The sequence below is a fragment of the Arachis ipaensis genome, chromosome B03 (assembly GCF_000816755.2).
Source record: "Arachis ipaensis cultivar K30076 chromosome B03, Araip1.1, whole genome shotgun sequence".
In the NCBI taxonomy this organism is placed as follows: Eukaryota; Viridiplantae; Streptophyta; class Magnoliopsida; order Fabales; family Fabaceae; genus Arachis; species Arachis ipaensis.
This window is the reverse complement of record NC_029787.2, coordinates 36,798,332-36,820,022: the sequence shown is the minus strand read 5'-3', so window position 1 is coordinate 36,820,022 and position 21,691 is coordinate 36,798,332. Positions and strand designations below refer to the sequence as shown.

General features: G+C 39.6%; 2 protein-coding genes across 2 annotated transcripts; one reads left to right on the top strand and one right to left on the bottom strand.

Moving 5' to 3' along the window:
- On the top strand, positions 3,721-4,920 carry LOC107630324. Its single transcript, XM_016333420.2, has one exon. The coding sequence runs from the start codon at positions 3,969-3,971 to the stop codon at positions 4,617-4,619; it is 651 nt and encodes a 216-aa protein (XP_016188906.1). The 5' UTR covers positions 3,721-3,968; the 3' UTR covers positions 4,620-4,920.
- LOC107632963 lies at positions 13,124-14,212 on the bottom strand. Its single transcript, XM_016336603.1, has one exon. It carries the CDS (start codon positions 14,210-14,212, stop codon positions 13,124-13,126), a length of 1,089 nt encoding a protein of 362 aa, XP_016192089.1.

Genomic DNA, 21,691 nt, shown 5'->3' with positions numbered 1-21,691 from the left:
CGAGTAGACAACGAGTTTATGAGACATCAGGTCGGGATCTATACCAAGCATATCGGAGGTTTTCTAAGCAAAGAGGTCGGAGTTTCTTTGTAAGAGATCAATAAACTATGCTTTTAGACCTTCCTCTAGGTTGGCCCCTATACTCATTGTCTTTTCGTTACGATCCCCAATTTGTATTTTTCTATCTTTCTTTCAGGTTTGGGACATAATTCTTCCCAAGTTCGGATACCACCGAGCTCAATAGTGTTAACTTCTTTTTCGCCTGGGCTGCCTTTTAAATTAAGGCTTTTATTGTAACACCTATGTGCCAAATTTTAATCTCCTTTTATGGTGACCATTCCTTCTGCAGGGAAAAACTTCATACACAAGTGAGGTGTAGAGACAACTGCTGCTAGTAATATATATATATATATGTCGTTTAGGAGTTTGCGGGGGACGTTCTTGCCGTCCTCCGTCCTCATCTATTTTTCTCTTTCTTTGATTATTCGATCTCTCGTCCAGGTACCTTTTTAACCGATCTTTCCTAACCAGTTTTTCTATGACATTATTTAAGTCATAACAATCATTAGTAGAATGCCCAAACAGCTTGTGATACTCACAATATTCTGTCCGACTTCCGGTCTTTTTATGCTTGATAGGCCGAGGAGGTGGAAGCTTTTCAGTGTGACATATCTCTCTGTAGACATCTATAAGAGAAACTCGGAGTGAGGTGTAGTTATGATACCTTCGAGGATTTTTCAAGTTATACTCTTCTTTTTTTTCTTAACTTCCTTTTCCTTATCCCGTGTTGGGTAGGACAGATTGAGTCTCAGGGGAGGCTCTCTAAGTTGAAAATTTTTCTCCACGTCGATGTATTTTTTGCCCACTCTTATACTTCATATAAGAAAATCGGGTGTCGCTTGGATATAGATTGGGAGGACGGCCCTTCTTTGAGGCCATTAACCAACCTCGTTATCATTGCTTCAGTAGGTAAGTTTTGTATTTCCAGGCAGACTTTGTTAAATCTCTCCATATAGTCTCGGAGTGTCTCTCCAACTTCTTATTTAACCCTTAGCAGGCTTGAAACGTGTTTTACTTTGTCTTTCTATATTGAAAATATGGTAAGAAACTTCCTTACCATGTCATCAAAGCAAGTCACCGACTTGGGAGGTAAGTTATCGAACCACTTCATTGTAGCTTTAATTAAAGTTATCAGGAAGGCTTTGCAACGACTCGCATAAGAGGCATCGACTAGATATATCCGACTTTTGAAATTGCTAAGGTGATGCCTTAGATCGATCATTCCGTCATAGAGATTCATGTCAAGAGTTTTGAAATTTCTGGGAACCTTAGCTCGCATGATCTCTTCAACAAACGGATCTTCACATCCAAGAGGCCTTTCCTCCCGATCACTCCGTCTTCGGAGGTCGACTTCTAACCTCAAGAGCTTTTCCTCCAGCTCTTTTCGTCATTGTACTTCTTTTCGTAACTTCTGTTCTATTTTTTGTTGTCGCTTAGCCTCCAGCTCGAATTGTTCTAATCGTCCACGGTGGCCGCTAAACCAAGTATTTCCGTCGGATGGGGAGGTTCTTCATCTTCGGGCAGGTGGACCTCCAAATAAATTCGCCGTGGATGAGGGTTTCCCGACATTCCTTCCCTACGGGGGAGAATTTGTTCTCTCTTAGGGTAGAGACAATGCTAGCGTCAGGTCATCGTGGTAGGGCTCTGGTTCCGACTCAGACGCCGTATGACTGTCTTCATACTGATTATCCGCCATATGTGGATGTAGACCTCCAAGTCCCCAGCAACAGCGCCAATGTTTCGAGCATTACATGAAACAGTGATTTGAGCCTGAACGTGAGATCCAGACTCCTTCCGAGGCAGCATCCGACTTGTTCTGGTGCTGAGGTGCCGCCGTCTGAGTTTCTCGTGAGGAGGTGGGGGTGGTACCTACAAAAAACTCCGATGCTTAAGTTAGCAAGGGCTTTAAGCATGTTTTTAGTAGATTGAATCTTAAATATACCTGAGAGATGTCAGTGTATTTATAGTAGAGTGGTAACAACCTTTTGGAACAGTTTCACCTTTGTAGGTGGATAACCGTTCTCTTTATCTTAGGAGTTTGTTCAGATCTACCTTCTAAAGGAGGTAGAGATAGTATGAGATATTTAGGGAGGTAGTTATTTATTTGAATAAGCAGGGCTAGACCTCCTTATCGTACCCAACCTCTTGTGAGATTGGGCAAGTAGAAGAGATCATCCTTTTTTGGGTATACCTTTATTTTTATTGGGTCTAGTTTTATGTTTTGAGATAGGGTATAAATAATTGGTATATTTTTTGTACATTAAAATATTTATTGATCCATAAAGGATTGAAGTTTATTCGAATAATAAAAAATGATATCTTACTATGTTGTAGTATCTTTTTTATAGATTTAAAAACAAAAGAGATTAAAATTATCTACAAGTATTGAATGACTATTTTATAAATAAATCTTTTTCTACTGTAAAAAGAAATAAAAAATACATGTTATATTTATAAAAAATATTTGATTATTAAATCATGATAAATTTGATTATTTTATTATTTTAATGAATTTGTATTTATAAAAATGTTATAATAACCCGTAACCTCTTAATTGAGTATGGAAAGATTATGTCATTTGAGCTATAATTCATTGGCAAATTTGGAAAGATAGGAGACTCAAATCCGCAACCTCTTAATTGAGTATGGGGAGTCTATGCCATTTGAGCTATTATTCATTAGCAAAAATTTGGAAAGATAGGAGACTCGAACCCGCAACCTCTTAATTGAGTATGGGGAGTCTATGCTATTTGAACTATTACTCATTGGCATCAAGTATTATACTTTATAACAAGAGAATATAAATATTTAATTCATAGAGGTAAACGGATAATATAAATAATCAAATTTGTGTATGTCAATTTGTTATTAGGTTTTATAGATAGATTTGTCCACTACTAACTTGCCTTTGGAATTTGGATAGTTGTTGTGTGTAAGAGAGTAAAAGCATCCGGTTTAGCCGAAAATCAATGTTGTATCCAAATATATTAGTCAAATAAAGACGAACATGAAAAAAAAAAGGATAAAACTGCCAACAAATGAGATTCAACGGGTAAGCCAGACAATTGGCGGCAATATACAGGTAAGTTCAACCGTAATCCAAACAACTATTGACGTTTGAATACTTGCTCTATCAAAAAACCACAAAGAATTTGTCAAAAAAACCAAGGAAAAATCTTGGTCTAATCTTTCTAAAAATGAAAATAGTAGTTGTATTCTCATTCTCAAAAAAATAAAAGAAATGAGGACAGCAAAACAAAGCAAAGCCAAGCCAAACCAAGAATCCAACAACAGCGCTCCACCACCGGTGGGAACATTCCAAGACTAGTGACCACTCCAGAATTCCAAAACCCAAAACGCAGAATAAAAAAAATAAAAAATAATAATATGCAAAAAAGTCAAAAAAGAAAATTAAAAATCAACCATATGATTCCTCCTATGTCGGTGGGCCCTCACCGACGGACTTGAAACCTTTGTTCAAATTTAGTTAATTGCCACAAATGAAACAAAAAAATATCCTCCCCCTTGCTGTAATAATGACCAGTGGATCCCACCACCAAAGAAATAAGCCAACTGGTTTTTGTTAATAAAAAATATCAGTTACAAATACAGTTCGTTATAAGATTTCTTTTTCTTAACAAAAATAAAAAAAGAAAAGATTAGTCGTGGCTTTTTCCCGATATGCACGCGCCTGTCTCTCTCTGCCGTTTACGAATTAAAGTGAGCGAACCTGAAGCCCTATTTATCCTTCTTTTTCCACCATTATATATACCCTCTTCCTTGTCTTTCTCCCTCAACCGTAACACTTCGTTTTCTCTCTCTACACTCCATCCACCTCTCTCTCCTACTTCACTCTAACATAGCCTAAACATTTTCTGTTCTTTTCTTATTTTTCTCTTGAACCCTAAATGGAGGAATGCAACAACAAGAAGCGAGTTCGGGACGACTCGGACACCGAGTCGCCCGAGTCCAAGATTCCTCGAGTTGACTCGCCCGTTTCTCAGCTCACCCGGGTTAACTCAGCCGAGTCGTGCGAGGAATCGGGAGGATGGGAACTCGTCCGGATCGAATCGGAGAACTCGGTGGTTGACGAGCTCCACGGTGAAATCCTCAACATTCTTGACGATATGGACAATGTGGCGGAGCGTGACTCAACCTTCCAAGGCCTTGACTCCGTCATCAAGAGCTTCGAGGAAGAAATACTCGCACCGGGTCAAGATTCGAACCCGGTTCCCGAATTCGGGGATTTCATTCCGAACTTGGGATATCTCTTGGAGGCATCGGACGACGAACTAGGGTTGCCGCCGACGGTAACACCGAACGAGGAGGTTAAGCCTGAAATCGAAGAATCGGGTCGGGTTGGTCCGGATGGATTGGACCTAACCGGATTTCTAGGGATTGAAGATGATTTCAGGGGATACGAAGCATTTGGGTTTGGCAATGGTGGGTGGGTGGACTACGATGACAGCGAAAACGGTTACGTAATGATAGATGGGTTGTTTGATTATGCGGATACGACGGATATTTTATGGCGGCCGGAGTCGTTGCAGGCCATGTAAGGGTTTTTCCGGTGTGGCGAGGTTTTGGGGGTAGTCTCGCCGGAAAGTGGAACATGTAAATCTTAATTAATGGATGGTTTTAGGCAGCACAAAAAACCTTAGGATGGTAGAGAATTTTGGACCTGTAAAAATTTGTTCTTTACATCTTTTGGTTTGTTTAATTAATTGATTAATTCAACTGGGACCGAGAGCACACAGGTTTTGACTTAATGGTAATTACACTATTTTGGCTCTCTAATTAAGATGGTTAAAGACTTAAAAGGTAAACCTTAAACGTTGTTATAATGCTTGTGACCTTTTATGTCCTTAATGAAACTGAAAAATTGTATGAATGCGTAACGAAATGTTGGATCCGGATCTCAATCCTTTCTCAAATTGATGGGTTACGGCTGCTTTTAATTAATATTCTTTGACTGTGAAACGAAATGTTGGATAGATCTCATTCTTAATTGATAATTTTCTTTGCTTTCTTCCTTGAAATTTTTTGTTTGAAAAATTTACCTTTATTTTTTTTAAAAAAAAAAAAGGCAGTTAGGAGCTAAACTAATTTTATTGCAAGTTTAGTTACTTGGTATAAAATTAACTCAATTAACATTTATCTAAACTTTTCACTTAAAAGTTCGCGGGCTAAAATCCGTTTTTACATTTTCCATGCTAAACGGGTTCATATAGAGATATAATGTTCTTTTTAAAGGGGTTTTTTTTCGTTTTGGGCCAAACTCTGGGAATAGGGATTTCTTTTGGTTTGAACGGATAGCGTGGTCATTTTCTTTTTTCTTTTTTATTTGGCTAATTTTTTCTTTTTGGGTTTTTAAAGTCGAACGAAGTACCGTTCAACTAAAGGGAAAGCTTTTGAATGTTAACAAAATAAAATATGAATCAGCAAGGACCAGAGGTTAAAAGGACTCGTCTAACCTATCCCTATAATAGGCCAGTGGCCCAGTACCTTGGGCATTAATTTTCGTCCTGCTAATAGTTCCCGAGTTTCAGTTATAAAACAAAATCACAGTTCCGGAGGTCAAAAACATATATACAGGAAACAGTTCCAAAGCAGTTAAAGTGGACCTCAGCTGCCAAAAAAGAAAAAATCGGTTTTGTTTTTGTGTAATCCATGGCAGTGTTTAGTTGTTGTCTCAAAAGTTTAAAGATATATATAATTACACAAAAGTTTTGCTTGGTAATCAAGACATGAACAAAAATATAAAGTTCACCATTCTATTAAAATATCAATTTTATCCTCGTCATTCTGATACCACCATTATCACTTCTGCTTTTTCATTCTCTTTTAAAATTATCACAATTTATCATAGCACCACCATCTTCAAAACAACACAAATGCAACAAAATTCAAATTGAAATTAAAATTCAATATTTACAAAATAAACAAAAATTCTCAAATATAATCCCAATTGAATAATACAAATAGATTCTGTTCTTGCCTGTAGAATAGGTCGGCTACTCATATGGAACGTCAGCCGAGCTATCTCCTCGAGAGGCTGCACTGCTAGCTCGTCAGTTCCAAGCTTTTCCTTTCAACTTGCGGAAGCGTGAACAATAAAGAGGAAGAGAGGGGGGAGTGTACCTGCAAAGGCACTCCAATGCTTAAGTCAGTATGAGATTCAAGTAAGAAGTGTGTGGAAAAAATACTTTTACCTTGCTTTTATATGATCGGTTCTTTATCAGTAACGGTTTTTCCTCAACGTCTGTCTTGGCGAGGATTGATAATGTATCTGGTCATTATGTCGCCTTTTACTCGGCGGTTTTGGTCCATAACGTCGGTTTTGCCGAGTTATTACTCATGAAGGTCGTATCTGTAACGTATATTGCTGAGTTATGGCCAAGGTGTGACGTGTGATGCCGAGCTTTACAGGTGTGACGACCATATCACAGCCCCCAAGCTTAGCCTGGAAATTTTTTTTAATGAAGCAGGTTGAGCTTCTTGATGAGTTATAACTCGGTTAGATTGATTAGTTATGAAGCCCCCAGTTCAACGTTCTTCATTAAAAAGAATGTTAGTGGGGAAAGTGGGGAGTCGTGTCAAGCCATTAGTGAGGAGAGAGAAAGATGTTGTGTTTATTAAATGGCTTTTTACGTTTCCAAAACAAACTGTACCGTTTGATGTGATTGAGTTTTGAGGGTTAAATTTCAATTTGGTTACCCCTGACCCTTGGTCTTGCTTCTTTGGAAACAGTATGAGTAAAAGAGGTGCATGTTCTTTGTATCCTTTGCTGATTTCTCATTTCCTTCTTCTTCTTTTATTTTCATTGTCTGGGTTCTCTTATGGGTTTTGAGAAGGATAAAAAGAAGGGTATTGATTGGTCTTATGATTGGGTTAGTGAAGATGTTAAGTCTCGGGTATCTTTGTTTTGTGATGAAGCGACTGTTAAGGAGATTGATGATGGTAAGGTTGTGAGGGTTGGGTCTGGAGTGCAGGTGGAGTTGTTGCCGTGTAGTGTGGAAGATAGGGTTTATCACCGGGGTCAGGGGTTTGAGTACTTCTACATGCATAGTTGCGTTTTGGAGGAACTGAGGGTTAAGTTGCCTTTTACTGATTTTGAGTGCCAAATTCTGAAGCAACTAAATTGTGCTGCTTTGCAGTTGCATCCTAATGGGTGGGCGTTCTTGAGGTGTTTTGAGATACTAATGAAAATTCTTGAGGAAAGACCTTCTGTGGATTTGTTTTTTTCCCTGTTTCAAGCTAAAGGGGTTTGGAAAGGGGGGTGGATTAATCTAAATAGTACTCCTGGGTTTGGTATCTTCAAGTTGTATAAATCTTCCTTTAAAGAATTCAAAGAGATGTATCTGAAAGTGAGGAGTGTGGAGAAGTAATTTCCTTTTTATATGGACGAGTTTGTAGGTGAGAGGTTTCCACTGTGGTGGTGCTCGGAGCCTCAAAATATACTCGGACCCGAGGTGATAACTCCGAGAAATGTGTGCATTATTGAGTTCCTCGTGAAGCAAATTGATCGAAAGGATTTGATATCTATGTTTGAAATTTTAAAGTGGGAGAAAAATAGGGATTCGGTTATAGAATATTTGGGTGAGTTTTGTTATTTTGTTTGCTTTATCCTTGCTTGAAATGTTGCTGATTTTGTTTTGTATGTTTATACAGGGGGTAAGTATCCTGGTGTCTCAGCTGCCTCCTTAAGGTCTAGGTTCAAGAATAAGAATCTAGAAAAAGAAGTGTCCTCATCCAATAAGGAGAAGACTACTGTTGCCACTGAGGTTAGTAAGCCTGTAACTGGTCGGAGGAAAGTTCTTGCGAAGAAAAGAAAGGGAGAAGTTGTTGACCTATCCGAAGAATCTAGTCAGAGGGGGGATGAAGTTTTGTTGGAAGAAATCCGTTCATTTCTGATGAACCAGAAGAAACTTCATGAAGTTTCTGAACATAGTGGTGGGTTATCGGTTTGGGGAGGTGACTTTCCGTATATGTCTGTGGCCGATGATATTTGCTAATCATCGGCCGATGTTTCATTGGCTAATGAGGTTGGGGAAATAGCCGTCGGGCAGTATATGCAGGTAAATATTTTTCATTTTGAATTGTTATTTTATAGTTGTATGTGACTCTAATTTTGAATTAGGTTTTTGTTTTAACCTATAGGTAGTTGGATTTCGTATGGCGAGCTTAGGTCGTAGTCAAGAGGTGAAATATAAGAAGTTAGCGATTCAGAGAGAGGAGGTTGAGGCTTTGAAGGATCAGTTAGCCCAGAGTAAAGGTACAGTTACTGAGTTGCAAACTAAATTGGGTGATGTTGAGAAACTACTGAAAGAAACAAAAGACAGCTATGCTAAGGATGTGGAGGACTTAAAGAAAAAGGAAGCCGACTTGGCTAGTGCGGAGACTCGGTTAATTGAGGTTACTGCTCAGTTGAAAGACATGGAACAAAAGAAACAAAATGAAATCTTGGATTTGTTTGTTGAAGGATTTGAGAGGGCTTCAATTCAGGCAAAATTTATGGCTCCTGAAGTTGATTTTTCTGAGATGGATCCTGGGAAGATTGTCAGAGATGGTAAACTAGTTGATGATGATGGTGTTGTGGAGGATGAAGTTGAGAATACTTAGTTTTGTTTGAAATGAACTGTTGTTTCTGTGATGTTTTTAGCTTTCTATTTTGTTTAGGATTTGTATGTTGAAACATTTGTGTTATGGACTTGTTTGCTTTTTAGGCAAAAAATGGCGCTGTATTTTGAGATGGATTAAGTTATAATCCTTGTTTTGGTAATTTGCGCTTTGTAAGTTGTATTCGTCTAATGCATGGAATACAATAGTAGGTTTATTGATAGGGACATCTTGGTAAGATGTGGAATGGTTTGCCGAGCTGTATTGTTTGATGAAAATGCTTGTTCCCTTTTGAAAAAGCTTTTCGAATTGCTAACTCGGTTAATGATTGACAAATAATATAGGAGTGAATATCTGGAAATTATTTGGTTTGATTGATGAACCTTTATTTACAAAGGTGCAGGTAGGCTAGCCTTATTAAAACCTCTCCAAGCAAAACCCTTTTTTTTGGAAAAAATCTTGGTAGTAGGAAAAAGAGTACTAGCCTGGCCCTGACTTTTAACTATAGAATTTCTTTAAAGAAGAAACATTCCGGGTATTAGGTAAGCTAGTACCATTTATAGATTCTAATGTGTATGCTCCTTTGCCGAGGACCTTGGCTATTCGGTAGGGGCCGTTCCAATTTGCGGCGAGCTTTCCGTGGTTTGGAGGTTTCCGAGTTGTTTCTGTCTTCCGGAGGACTAAGTCTCCTTGTTCAAATGATCTGTTTCTAACGAGCTTATTATGTCGCCGAGCTATGGCTTGCTGTGCCGCATGGAGTCGGATACTTGTCATGTCTCTGACTTCTTCGATGATGTCTAACTCGGCTCGCCGAGCTTCTTCGTGGTTGGAAATCTGTGTACGGACCGAGCCTTGTGAAATTTCTAAAGGGATCATTGCTTCAGATCCATAGACAAGCCTGAATGGGGTTTCTTTCGTTGATGATTGAGGTGTAGTGTTATACTCCCAAAGGACTTCTGGTATGAGTTCGGCCCAAAGGCCTTTGGCGTCATCCAACTTCTTTTTTAAAGCGTGTAATATGACCTTGTTTGCTGCTTCAGCGAGGCCGTTAGTTTGTGGATGTTCAACGGATGAGAAGTGATGATTGATTTTGAGGTTCTGAAAAAAAGATTTAAATTTCTGATCGACAAACTGGCGACCATTATCAGTAATGATATGTCTTGGGAGACCAAAACGACAAATAATGTTCTTCCAAATGAAAGATCTCATATGTTGTGAAGTAATGTTAGCTAAAGATTGGGCTTCTACCCATTTTGAGAAGTAGTCAATTATAACAACAAGAAATTTTACCTGACCTGGTGCTACTGGGAATGGGCCGAGAATGTCGAGCCCCCAGTGGTTGAAGGGCCAGCTAATGTCCGAGTAATGTAACTGTTCGGCTGGGGTGTGTATTAGTGGAGCATGCTTTTGGCAATTGTTGCATGTCTTTACTTTGTTGTTAGTATCTTCTTTGATGGATGGCCAGAACAGACCTGCTTGGAGGATTTTGGAAGCCAAACTTTGAGCTCCTGTGTGGGTTTCGCGGATTCCTTCATGAGCTTCGGCTAATGCTATTTCTGCCTCACTTCTGTTGAGGCATTTCAGGAGTGGTCGGGAGTATCCTTGGCGATATAGGGAGCCATTTATTAAAGTGAAAAAGGAAGCTTGTCGATGAAACCGTTTTGCATTTTTGATATTGTCTGTTATGTTCCCTGTTTGCAGATAATGTATAAAAGGTGTTTGCCAATCTGTTTCCTATGTGACACTCACAACATCGGTTAGAGTAACACTTGGAGATGTTATTGTGGATTGGTGCAACATGGATAAGTCGGCTTGTGTGCTGCCGAGCTTAGAAAGAATGTCTGCTCTGTGATTTTGTTCTTGTGGTATGTGATTTATTTCAAATTCAGTGAATTTAGAACATAAATATTTGATGAGTTTGAGATATTTAGAAAGGAGTGGATCTCTTACCTGGAATAGGTCATTTACCTGTTGTACTACTAGAAGCGAATCGCAATATACCTTAATATTGGAGATTTGGAGATTTAAACAAAGTTGGAGTCCAGCAACGAGGGCTTCATATTCCGTTTAGTTGTTGCTGGCCTTGAAGGATAGATGTATTGAATGTTCTAGGATAAATCCATTACTGCCCTCAAGTCGAATGCCTGCTCCACACCCTTGAATGTTAGATGAACCATCAACATGTAATGTCCATTGTATTTTGTGGTCGTCTTCAGTAGGCATTGTTAATTCTGCTATGAAATCGGCAAGGAATTGGGACTTGATCGGTCCTCTGGCTTGGTATCTGATATCAAATTCGGATAGTTCTACCGACCATTTTACAAGCCTGCCCGTAATTTCTGGTTTTTGTAGCCTGACGTAATGGGTGATCGGTTCGAACATGGATGACGTGGCTCTGAAAATAAGGTCGGAGTCGTCTTGCCGAAAATAACAATGCTAATGCTAATTTTTCTATCCTCGGATAGTTGATTTCAGCATTTTGTAGCGTTTTGCTGACGAAGTAAATTGGATGTTGAGCTTTATCCCTTTCTGTAACAAGAGCAGAGCTTATTGCCCAGTCAGTAACTGATAAATACAAATATAAATCTTTCCCTTGTAAGGATTTTTGTAGAATCGGCGGTTGTGAGAGAGTTATTTTCAGGTTAGCGAAAGCTCGCTCACAATCGTCATTCCAGTGAAAAATAGTTTTCTTTTTCATGGCTTGAAAAAAAGGAATAGATCTTAAGGCTAAGCATGGGACAAATCTTGCTAGGGCAGCAAATCTTTCTGTTAAGCGTTGTACTTCCTTTAATGTCTTCGGGCTTGCCATCTCCAGAACAGCTCGGCACTTGTCAGGGTTTGCTTCGATACCTCTACTTGTGAGTAAGAAGCCGAGGAATTTGCCACCTTCAACGGCGAAAGCACACTTTTCGGGATTCAAGCGCATGTTGTAGGATCAGATCTGGCCGAAGATCTCGGTTAGGTCGTCAATGTGGCTGTGGCCAACTTTGGTCTTGGTGACCATGTCATCAACGTAGACTTCTATGTTGCGGCCGATTTGTTTAGCGAAGATTTTATCCATGAGACGCTGATAGGTCGCTCCTGCATTCTTTAGTCCAAAAGGCATAACTTTATAACAATAGTTACCAAATTCAGTGATGAATGCTGTTTTATTTTGGTCAGAAGGGTGCATAAGTATCTGATTATAGCCCGAATAAGCGTCCATGAAACTTAAGGTGGCATAGCCAGAGGCGTTATCCACCAAAGAGTCAATGGATGGTAAAGGATAAGAATCCTTTGGGCATGCCTTGTTTAAATCAATAAAGTCGACGCACATGCACCACTTACCATTTTGTTTCCTTACCATAACGACATTGGCGAGCCAAGTAGTGAATCTGATCTCTCTGATGAAGTTAGCATTAATCAGCTTCTGAGTTTCCTCCAATGATGCTCGTTTCTTTTCTTCGCCGAGGTTTCTCTTCTTCTGTTGAATTGGTCGGACAGAAGGGTTGATAGCCAGCTTGTGGCTAATGATCTGGGGGTCGATGCCTGGCATATCGGAGGGCGTCCAAGCAAATAAGTCAGCATTTGCTTGTAAAAAATTTTCTATCGTAGGTAGTTCGTCTTTGCTTATTGCTGTACCTACAAAGGTGTATTTGTTAGGATCCTTGTTGAAATGTATTTTTCGTAGCTCACCTGTTGGTGTAGGTCGCTCAAGGAAGTCCGCTCTAGGGTCTAGATCGGCGAGTTCCGAGCTGCTAGCTGTGCTGAGGACGTTGTTGATTTGAGGTTGTTTTGGTCCGTTTTGAAATTTCATTCCAATGTTATAGCAATGCCATGCTTCTTTGTGATCCCCATGAATGGTTACGATATGTTCGTCCTGCACTGAAAACTTGACACAAAGGTGAACTGTGGATACTATTGCGCCGAACTTATTTAAGAAAGGTCGGCCAAGTATAAGGTTATATGGGCTAAAACAATCCACTACTAGGTACTGAATATCATATGTTTTAGATAGAGGGTACTCACCCAGTGTGATTCTCAACCACACTAATCCCAGTATTGGGACTCGTTCACCTGAGAAACCGACGAGGTCTCCTCCTGTTGGTTGCAGGTTGTTGTCGCTTAGCTTCATTTTCTGAAATGTAGAGTAAAACAGAACGTCGGCGCTGCTCCCTGGATCTAAAAGTACCTTTTTTACTAGTAGATCTCCCAATTGAATTGTGATGACCACAGAGTCATCTAAATTTTGAATATTGGATTTGAAATCTGCTTGTGTGAACGTCATTTGGGGGAATTGAGGAATTAGTTGGTAGTCCTGCTGTGCTCCTTCTACCGAGTATATTGTTCGGAAAGATCTTTTCCTAGCCGAGTTGGATGAGCCTCCACTAGCACCTCCTCTTGAAATATAATTGAGGATACCTCGTGGTTGGTCATACTGGGTCGAGGATGGCTTGTCCTTTCCTCAGCTTGGTTGTTCGGATGGAGTATTGCCTGCTGAGGTTGGAGTACGTTTTTGAATGTGTCCTCCAATATACTTGTCAAGGTGCCCTTGCCGAGCCAACCGTTCCAAGGGGTCTTTTACGACGACACATTCGTCGGTTGTGTGGCCGTGCTTCTGATGGAAGGCGCAGTACTTAGATTTGTCGACGTGTTTTGTATCCTCATATGTCCCCGCCTTTCTTAGTGGTTTGATTAATTTGGAGTTCAGGATCTCTTTGATTATATCCTCCCGTTTAGCGTTGAACTGTGTATAAGAGTTAAAACGAGGGTTTAGTTTAAAATTTTTCTTACTGTTATGCACTTTTTCCTCGTCTTTGTAGTTTGTTTTGTCGGACTTCCGAGCTTGTCTTAGCTCCTCAATATCAATCTGGCCTTTTGCTTTCTCTCGGAACTCGGCGAGTGTTTTTGGTTTAGATACGACGATCGTCTCTTGGAATTTCCCAGGTCGAAGTCCGTTTTTGATGGCATGAAGGTGAACTTCAGGGTGGAGATCAGGTATGCTTATGGTGACCTTCGTAAAACGAGTCATATTGTCTTTCAGGCTCTCATTTTGTCCTTGCTTAATTGTATTTAGATAATTTGAGTCATGCAGATAAATTGCGGAGCCAGCAAAGTGGTCCTCAAATAGCTTAGCCAGCTGTTGGAATCGCGAAATTGAACCTGCAGGCAAAGCACAAAGCCAATCAAGTGCAGAACCGTCTAAATAATTTGGAAAACAACGACACAAAACAGGATCAGATGCACTATTGACGATCATTATTGTTCGGAATTTCTTGATGAACTTTTTTGGGTTTCCGAGTCCATCATAAGGTGTGAGGGTCAATGGTAAAGTGAATCGTCGTGGTAATTCGAAATTCATCACGTCTGACATGAAAGGGCCTACGAGTTCGTCTGGTTCCTCATTCTCGTCCTCCGGCTGGGCATCCTCGACTTGAATGGTCTCAGATACATGAGTGGGGTTTGAATGATGTTCGGCATCCTCTGGCTGAGGCTGACGAATGTTGTTATTTTCAGTTCGGCCATTGTTCAACTCGGTGATCTGAGCGGCCATTCTCTGATTTTCTTCTGCCATACGTTAGTTTGCTTGTTGCAGCTCGGTCACCATCCGAAGAAGTTCGGATGGGCTAGGAGGCAGCGCGTCGGCCATAGGTACAGGCGGAGAAATTGAGACCAAAAGAGGAAAAAAATTTATCTCTTCGGCCCCACGGTGGGCGCCAGTTGTTCTTGCTTGTAGAATAGGTCGGCTACTCATATGGAACGTCAGCCGAGCTATCTCCTCGGGAGGCTGCACTGCTTGCTCGTCAGTTCCGAGCTTTTCCTTTCAACTTGCGGAAGCGTGGACAATAAAGAGGAAGAGAGGGGGGAGTGTACCTGTAAAGGCACTCCAATGCTTAAGTCAGTATGAGATTCAAGTAAGAAGTGTGTGAAAAAGATACTTTTACCTTGCTTTTATATGATCGGTTCTTTAGCAGTAACGGTTTTTCCTCAACGTTTGTCTTGGCGAGGATTGATAACGTATCTGGTTATTATGTCGCCTTTTACTCAGCGGTTTTAGTCCATAACGTCGGTTTTGCCGAGTTATTACTCATGAAGGTCGTATCTGTAACGTATATTGCTGAGTTATGGCCGAGGTGTGATGTGTGATGCCGAGCTTTACAGGTGTGACGACCATATCAGATTCAAAAATTTTAATAAAAATTTAAAATTTAAAATTAAAATAAATGTAAATTAAATCTGAGATAGAAAGTGACGAAGTAGATGAAAGAAAAGAAAGAGGTAGAAAAGAACGAGAACAAGATGATGAAGATGGGGAGAGGTGGAGAAGAATGAGGAGAAGATGAAGATGAACGATGACACCAAATAGAGGATAAAGGGAAACGCTATCAAAGCCCAAAGTCGGACAGCAGTATTGAGCAGTGTATAGAGACTACTAGAGAGAGAAAACAAAGATTAGTTGAAGAAGGAGAAATTAGGTTAAACATGGTAAGCATACGGAGCGAATTATAAAAATATTAAAGGGATAAAATTATTAAGATTTTAGGATCTCAAACTAAAAATTAATGTCTTAACTATTTGAAAAGATACAAAATATTTGTCTTTTGTAAGTGTCTCTATATAATCATGTCCATTATAAATTTATGTCTCACCAAACAAGCAATATATATGTGCTACCATATCCGTGTCTCTGATGAACATGAACCAAACAGGACCTACAGTCTTCGAGCTTCATGTAGCAACAAAAAATGTATCATGAATTCTGCATTTTTTATACGTACTTCAAATGTTCGTGATATGAAGAGTTCAAGTGTTATTTAGAAGATATTAGTTTATATTTTTAGAATGTTTTAATTTGATGTATTTTGATTTTTTTTTTGGTAAACCAGTGGAGCCTACGCCCAAGAAAAGAAAAAAATAACTAGTTGGAGGGGTTAGTGCCCCTATTTACATCATTTATAAGGAGATCTTTCATCTCTTCAGGTGGACTATCAAGGAAATAAAATCCAAATTGTTTTCTTATACTAGCTTTGGCCAAGTGGTCAGTAGAGGCGTTGCCACTTCTATGTGTGTGCATGACTTTGATCTCCTAAGGCTTATCTTTCAGTTTCTGAATTTCTCTAATCAAGGAGTTGTAATTTTGGGTTTTCCTTCCTTTACTTATTTCTTTGTAAACTTCCAACGAATCAGTCTCGATAATTATTCTCCTCGTCCCCAAGTCCCATGCCATGTTGAGGCCATGAAGGACACCACCCCATAGTTCTACCTGGAAGGCGTGACAATTTCCCAAATTTGCCATGAATCCTCCTACCAGATCACCTTCATGAGTCCGGATCAATCCACCACAACCCGCCGTCCTCACACTTTCTATTACTGATCCATCTGTATTCAGTTTCACCCATCCAATAGGGGGAGGTTTCCATTCAATTCTTGTCTCTGCTATCACTTGTCCTCCTTTTTTCATGTTCAATTTCTTGAAAGCTTCTTTTGACTGGTTTATGGCATTTCTAATTATCAACACAACATTTCGAGGTCTATCAAAAGGTGGGGAGTGAACCTCTTGGTTTCTCCATTTCCACAAATACCAACAAGTAATAAAGAATTCGTCTTTCCAAGAAAAAAGAGAAGATTTACCAATATTATTCTCCAGGTTTAGCACTATCCAGTTATGGAGATCCGTGCCACAGAAAGTGGCTGCCACTGCCGGATTGATAATCTGTTTCCATATGATTGCTGCTTTAAGACAGTCTCTCATCACATGAATAATAGTTTCTTGCTAGCTCCTGTAGTGATGACAATTGGGGTTTGTTCCCATGAATTTTGCTTTTCTACTTGCTGTAAGTAATCTACCATGAGCAAGCTACCATATGAAAATCTTCACTCGTTCTTGTCACTTCCACTTCCATATGCTGCTCCATCTTATGTCATTATGAGTGTTATTGACCGGGGACAAGTTCTTATAGGCTGAGGCAATTGAAAATATACCATTAGGTGTATGATTCCAGCATATCAAATCCGTGTTACCTTCATTGAGAGGAGGGATGGATTTAATTTTATCAATAATTGATGATGGGAGCAAATGACTAAGATCTCCGAAATTCCAGTTACCATTCTGATTTACATATTTTGAGACAGTTTCATTCTCTTTTTCCCTTGGGATTGAATTGATGGAAGCTCTAATTAAGGAATTTTCTTCCTTTACCCACTTGTCATACCAGAACAAGGTGCTTTTGCCGTCTCCAATAATCTTGTGGCATCTGTCTTGTAATTTACCTCATAGTTTTGTCATCTCTTTCCAAAGAGGAGAGTCATTTGTTCTGTAGGATCTTCGAACCTCATCTTCCCTTCATTTTATATATTTATTGTACATTATCTGTGTCCAGAGAGAGTCCGGTTCAGTCCATAAATTCCAAATCATCTTCATAATGAAAGCATCATTAACAATGTCTAATTTTCTCATTCCAATACCCCCCATCTGTTTTGGCAGACACAAAGTATTCCAACTCACATGGTGCACTTTTTTCTGGCCTTGTACTTCTCCCCAAATGAAGCTTCTTTGCATCCTCTCTAATTGTTGACAGACCCCTTTATGTATTCTTGAATGCTGCATGTCAAAGTTTTGAAGTGGACATAGGACAGTTTTTGCAATATTAATTCTTCCCGCTAAGGATAAACATTGAACCTTCCACCCTTTTACTTTACTTTGCATTCTATCAATCACATTCTTGAATTTTTCTTTGCCTTTCCTATGGTTTGTTAGCATAGCACCCAAGTACCTTCCTAAGCTTTGTTGTTCTTGATAATGGCACAAATCAACGATGGCCTTCCGATTTGCTCTTCCTACATTGTTAGAGAATAAGATATTTATTTTTGAGACACTAATTTTCATACCAGACATTCGAGAAAACTCTCCCATACTTCCAAGATGGTTTTCCCCTGTTCCTTGCTAGCTTCCCCAAAAACCAAAAGATCGTCAGCAAATAGGAGGTGTGAAATATGTAGCCCTTCTCTGCTTATTCTCATCGGTCTCTATTGTTCCGTCTCTACCTTCTCCTCTATCATTTGAGAGAGACGGTCCATAACAATAACGAAAAGGTAAAGCGATATGGGGTCTCCCTGTCTTAAGCCTCTGGTTGGGTGAAATTTCTCCGTTGTCCCTCCATTCCAAAGCACATTAAACGAGACCAATTGTACACACCCCATAATTAGGCTGGTAAAGGATTCTCCCAGACCAAAGTCAATCAAACACTGTCTAAGAAATCTCCATCTAAGCCTATTATACGCATTTTCAAAGTCATATTTAATAGCCATAAAGTCGTGTTTACCTTTTGTCTTCTTCATCACATGTATAAGCTCCTTCGCAATCAATATATTATCGTGGATTTTTCTCCCGGGAACAAAACTTGATTGAAAAGGGGCAATTCTGTCTATTAGAGCTGGCTTTAATCTCTTAACTATGATCTTAGAAATACATTTGTAGTTCACATTGCATAGAGCAATTGGTCTGAATTGTGTGATATACTCCGGGACTTTCACTTTGGTATAAGTGTTATAAAAGTAGAGTTAATCCCTTTTATTAGTTTCGGGTCGACCCCTAACAATCTCTAACCAGCTGCAAAACGCTGTCTTTGATGATTCCTCAGTGCTCTTTGTAGAAAAGAGATGGAAATCCATCTGGTTCCGGTGCTTTAAGAGACCCAATGTTGAAGATTGCATCTTGAATCTCCCTCCCCGAGGGAATTTTATACAAGCTCCTCCCTATCTCATCTTCTAATACGGGGTAATCAAAACTACATGAAAGCTAGCAGAGCTATAATTTTCTTCAGAGTACAAGGCCCGAAAAAAATCAACTACATGCTTGCCAAGCATATCATAATTCTCTATCCAATCACCTTCTTGATTCTTTAGCTTTAAAATTTTATTTTTCCTCCTTCTAATGACTGTGCTGGTATGGAAGTACTTGGTATCACGATCACCATCTACTAGCCATTGGTCTCTTGATTTTTGCATCCACATAGTTTCTTCCTTATCCAGGATATCTTCCAGCTCCTTCCTTAGCTCTCTTTCCAAATAATCTAAGAACAGATTCTTACCATAAGAGGGAGCCCTTTAAATTCCACCTAGTCTACTCAAAATCTTCCTTTTCTATTTTTCGATGTGTCCGAACACCTCCTTGTTCCATATTGCCAGATCCTTCATAAGCAGATTCAGCGCACCATTGAGATGAGTTTCTCCCTTCTATTTCTCTTCCATGAAACCCTTGAAGTTCGGATGTAATTCCCACATTGCTTCATATCGGAATGGCTTGTCTTTGATCACCATACCTTTAGGATTCATATGAACCAGAATTAGGTGATGATCCGAATTGACACAAGCAAGAACATCAACTATTGCTTCTTGGTATCTTAATCTCCAATCTGAATTGCACAGAGCTCTATCAAGACGTTTGAAAACTCTATCTAGGTTCTCCCATTGCGGCCTTCTCCAGGTAAACCTTTTCCCCACCGACCCTAAATCTATTAAAGCATAACTATCAGTCCATCTTTTAAATCTCCTACAGGCTCTCGAATCTACTCTACCCCCACCTTTCTTCTCCGATGGATCAGATATATCATTGAAATCTCCACTACCAACCAACCTCCCATAATATTCTGTTTGATATGATGAATATCAGTCTACAACTCTCATCTTTTATCCTCCCGAGGATTATTATAGACGGCAGTAAGAAACCACTCTTCCTCATTTCCTCTCTTCACCTTCATATGTACAAACTGATTTTTTGTCAATATCACATCAATAGCTAGATCAGGGTCTTTCCACATAATCCATATACCTCCACTAAATCCAATGGCCTCCTCGATATGGCAAAAGGAGAAACCAAAACTACTAATGACATTCCTGGCTTTAATCCCACTGCATCTTGTTTCGAGAAATATAATCACATCTGGTCTATGTAATCTCACAAATTCTAAAAAGCTGCGCCTAAAACTCTCACTAGCCGCCCCTCTACAATTCCAAGACATGATAATCATATCAAAGATAAACAAAAGAAATAAAAACCTAGTCATATCAGAACGCAGAAGATCAGATGGCCATTGCCATCTCTTCTCCCTCCTCTCGTATCTCTTCCGTTGTGTTTTCTTCCATACAATCTCCCTCATCGAGGTTAATGTAACTCTTCTGGTGGTTGTCTGCAACTCCCTGCTGCTCCTCAAACTGTTCCGTAGCCTCCATCAATATCTCATTGTCGACTGAGTTCATATATGGTGGTTTGGGTTCAGGTCAAGTTGATCAGTCATCTCTTCATCTCTCTAAACAGTTTTTGGAACAAATTCTTCCAGAGAATTAGGGGTTTGGGACAAAGGAGGGTTGATGTTATTCATGGTTTGGGTATGAGGAAGGTTTAGTATGGAGTTCTTGTTGTGGTCAAGTGGATTATCTGGGTTTACTTTTTGTTTCAAGGGGGAGGTCTTTACGGGAAGCTGGGAAGCTCAGGGATGTTGGCTGGGGGTGTTCTTTGTGTTTTTTGACTTAGAGAAGTGCTTTGATCATTTTAGGGCATGGTTTAGGCTTTTTTGGTGTCAGTTAGGGAAGTTGAAACGATAATCGGGTTAGAAGTATGGTGTTGGACTTGCATATGTTTAGGTCCAGTTTGGTCTTTTCTGGGGGCTAAACTTTGTTTGCTTGAAAAGGCTTTGTGAGTCCTTGGTGGGTCATTTTTATTCACAATCAGATTCTCTTGATCATTTTTCTTCTCTTTATCAACATTTGTATCTTCATCAACTTGACTCAGTGCCATACCTCATACCCCTTCCTGTAGTGTAATCTTTTTGCCAACGTCTCCAACGTCTCTATTCTTCCCACTACCTTCTCCCGTATTGGATTTTCCAGTCTTTTTTCCTCGTACTGTCCTTTGCACAATCATCCATGGTCCGTATCCATTTTCTTCCTCTTCTATTACTTTCTTGCCCTTGTCTTTTACAAAAATTCCATTACTATCCTTTTCTTCTTATTACCCCTTCGTCTTCTGCTGAGCCCCTCCGTTTCCATCACCTTACTTCTCCCCCATGTCTTTACCATGTTGCACTTTATTTTGTGCTATTATTTTCGGACAATTTGGTTTTTCATGCCCTACCATTCCACACGAAAAACAGATGTTATAAATCCCTTCATACTCTATTGTGTATCTCACTCCATTAATGGAGTATTGGGACACTAAAGGCTTTGTTAAATCTAGTTCCACACATAATCTAGCAAACTTGCCTCTGCATTTGTCTACTGTGTTTGAGTCCACTTTTAAAGTTCTTCCCAGAATATTACCAATTTTATTCAACATCTCTTCTTCATAGTATTCAATGGCTAGTCTTGGAAGTCTAACCCACACAGCAATATGATCTATGGTAGCCTCCATAGGATTGAAGTTTGACTTTCAAAAAGAGATAGTAAGGTAATGATAAAAAATCCTCCAAGGTCCTCCCGTTAGAGCGAAATCTAGGTCTTCCTGGGAATAGAACTTCACTATGAAATAGCCATTACCTATATCAATGACTTCAATACTACCCTGTTTACCCCACATTACTTTCAATCTCCTACTCAACACTGGTAGTGATATTTTCCTACCTAGCAGCTTAACTATTAAAGTATCCCACCATAGGTGTCATAGGTTTTTCAATCCAACTTCATTTATAACAATGTTAAAAATACCGTTTACCTTTTCTATCTTGATTTCTGGCCTCTGGCTTCCCTTCTCCATAGAGTATTTTCCTTCTGTGTTCTGCTCCTCTCTATTATAGCTTTTTTCTTCAGAAGCCTCACCATCCAAAAAAGAGAAGGAATCGTCTTCCTCCATCTCAGACACTGGTCTTATCCCTCCTTTTACTGCATCGCTAAAAGATCTGCGCCTATGAGCTTCTTCTCACTTTGTCGTTCACCTTCTCCTACCATCCATTCTTCTTCTCTGGGAATTAATGATGCCTCCTCCATAAAAACCTGGCCTTCTCCCTCTTTTCTTACCTTCTTAACCTGTTGTTGATGC

What these genes read in the sequence shown, in the direction of transcription:
- LOC107630324 (XM_016333420.2), top strand. Translation starts at nt 3,969, where the DNA reads ATGGAGGAATGCAACAACAAGAAGCGAGTTCGGGACGACTCGGACACC.
- LOC107632963 (XM_016336603.1), bottom strand. Translation starts at nt 14,212, where the DNA reads ATGGCCGCTCAGATCACCGAGTTGAACAATGGCCGAACTGAAAATAAC.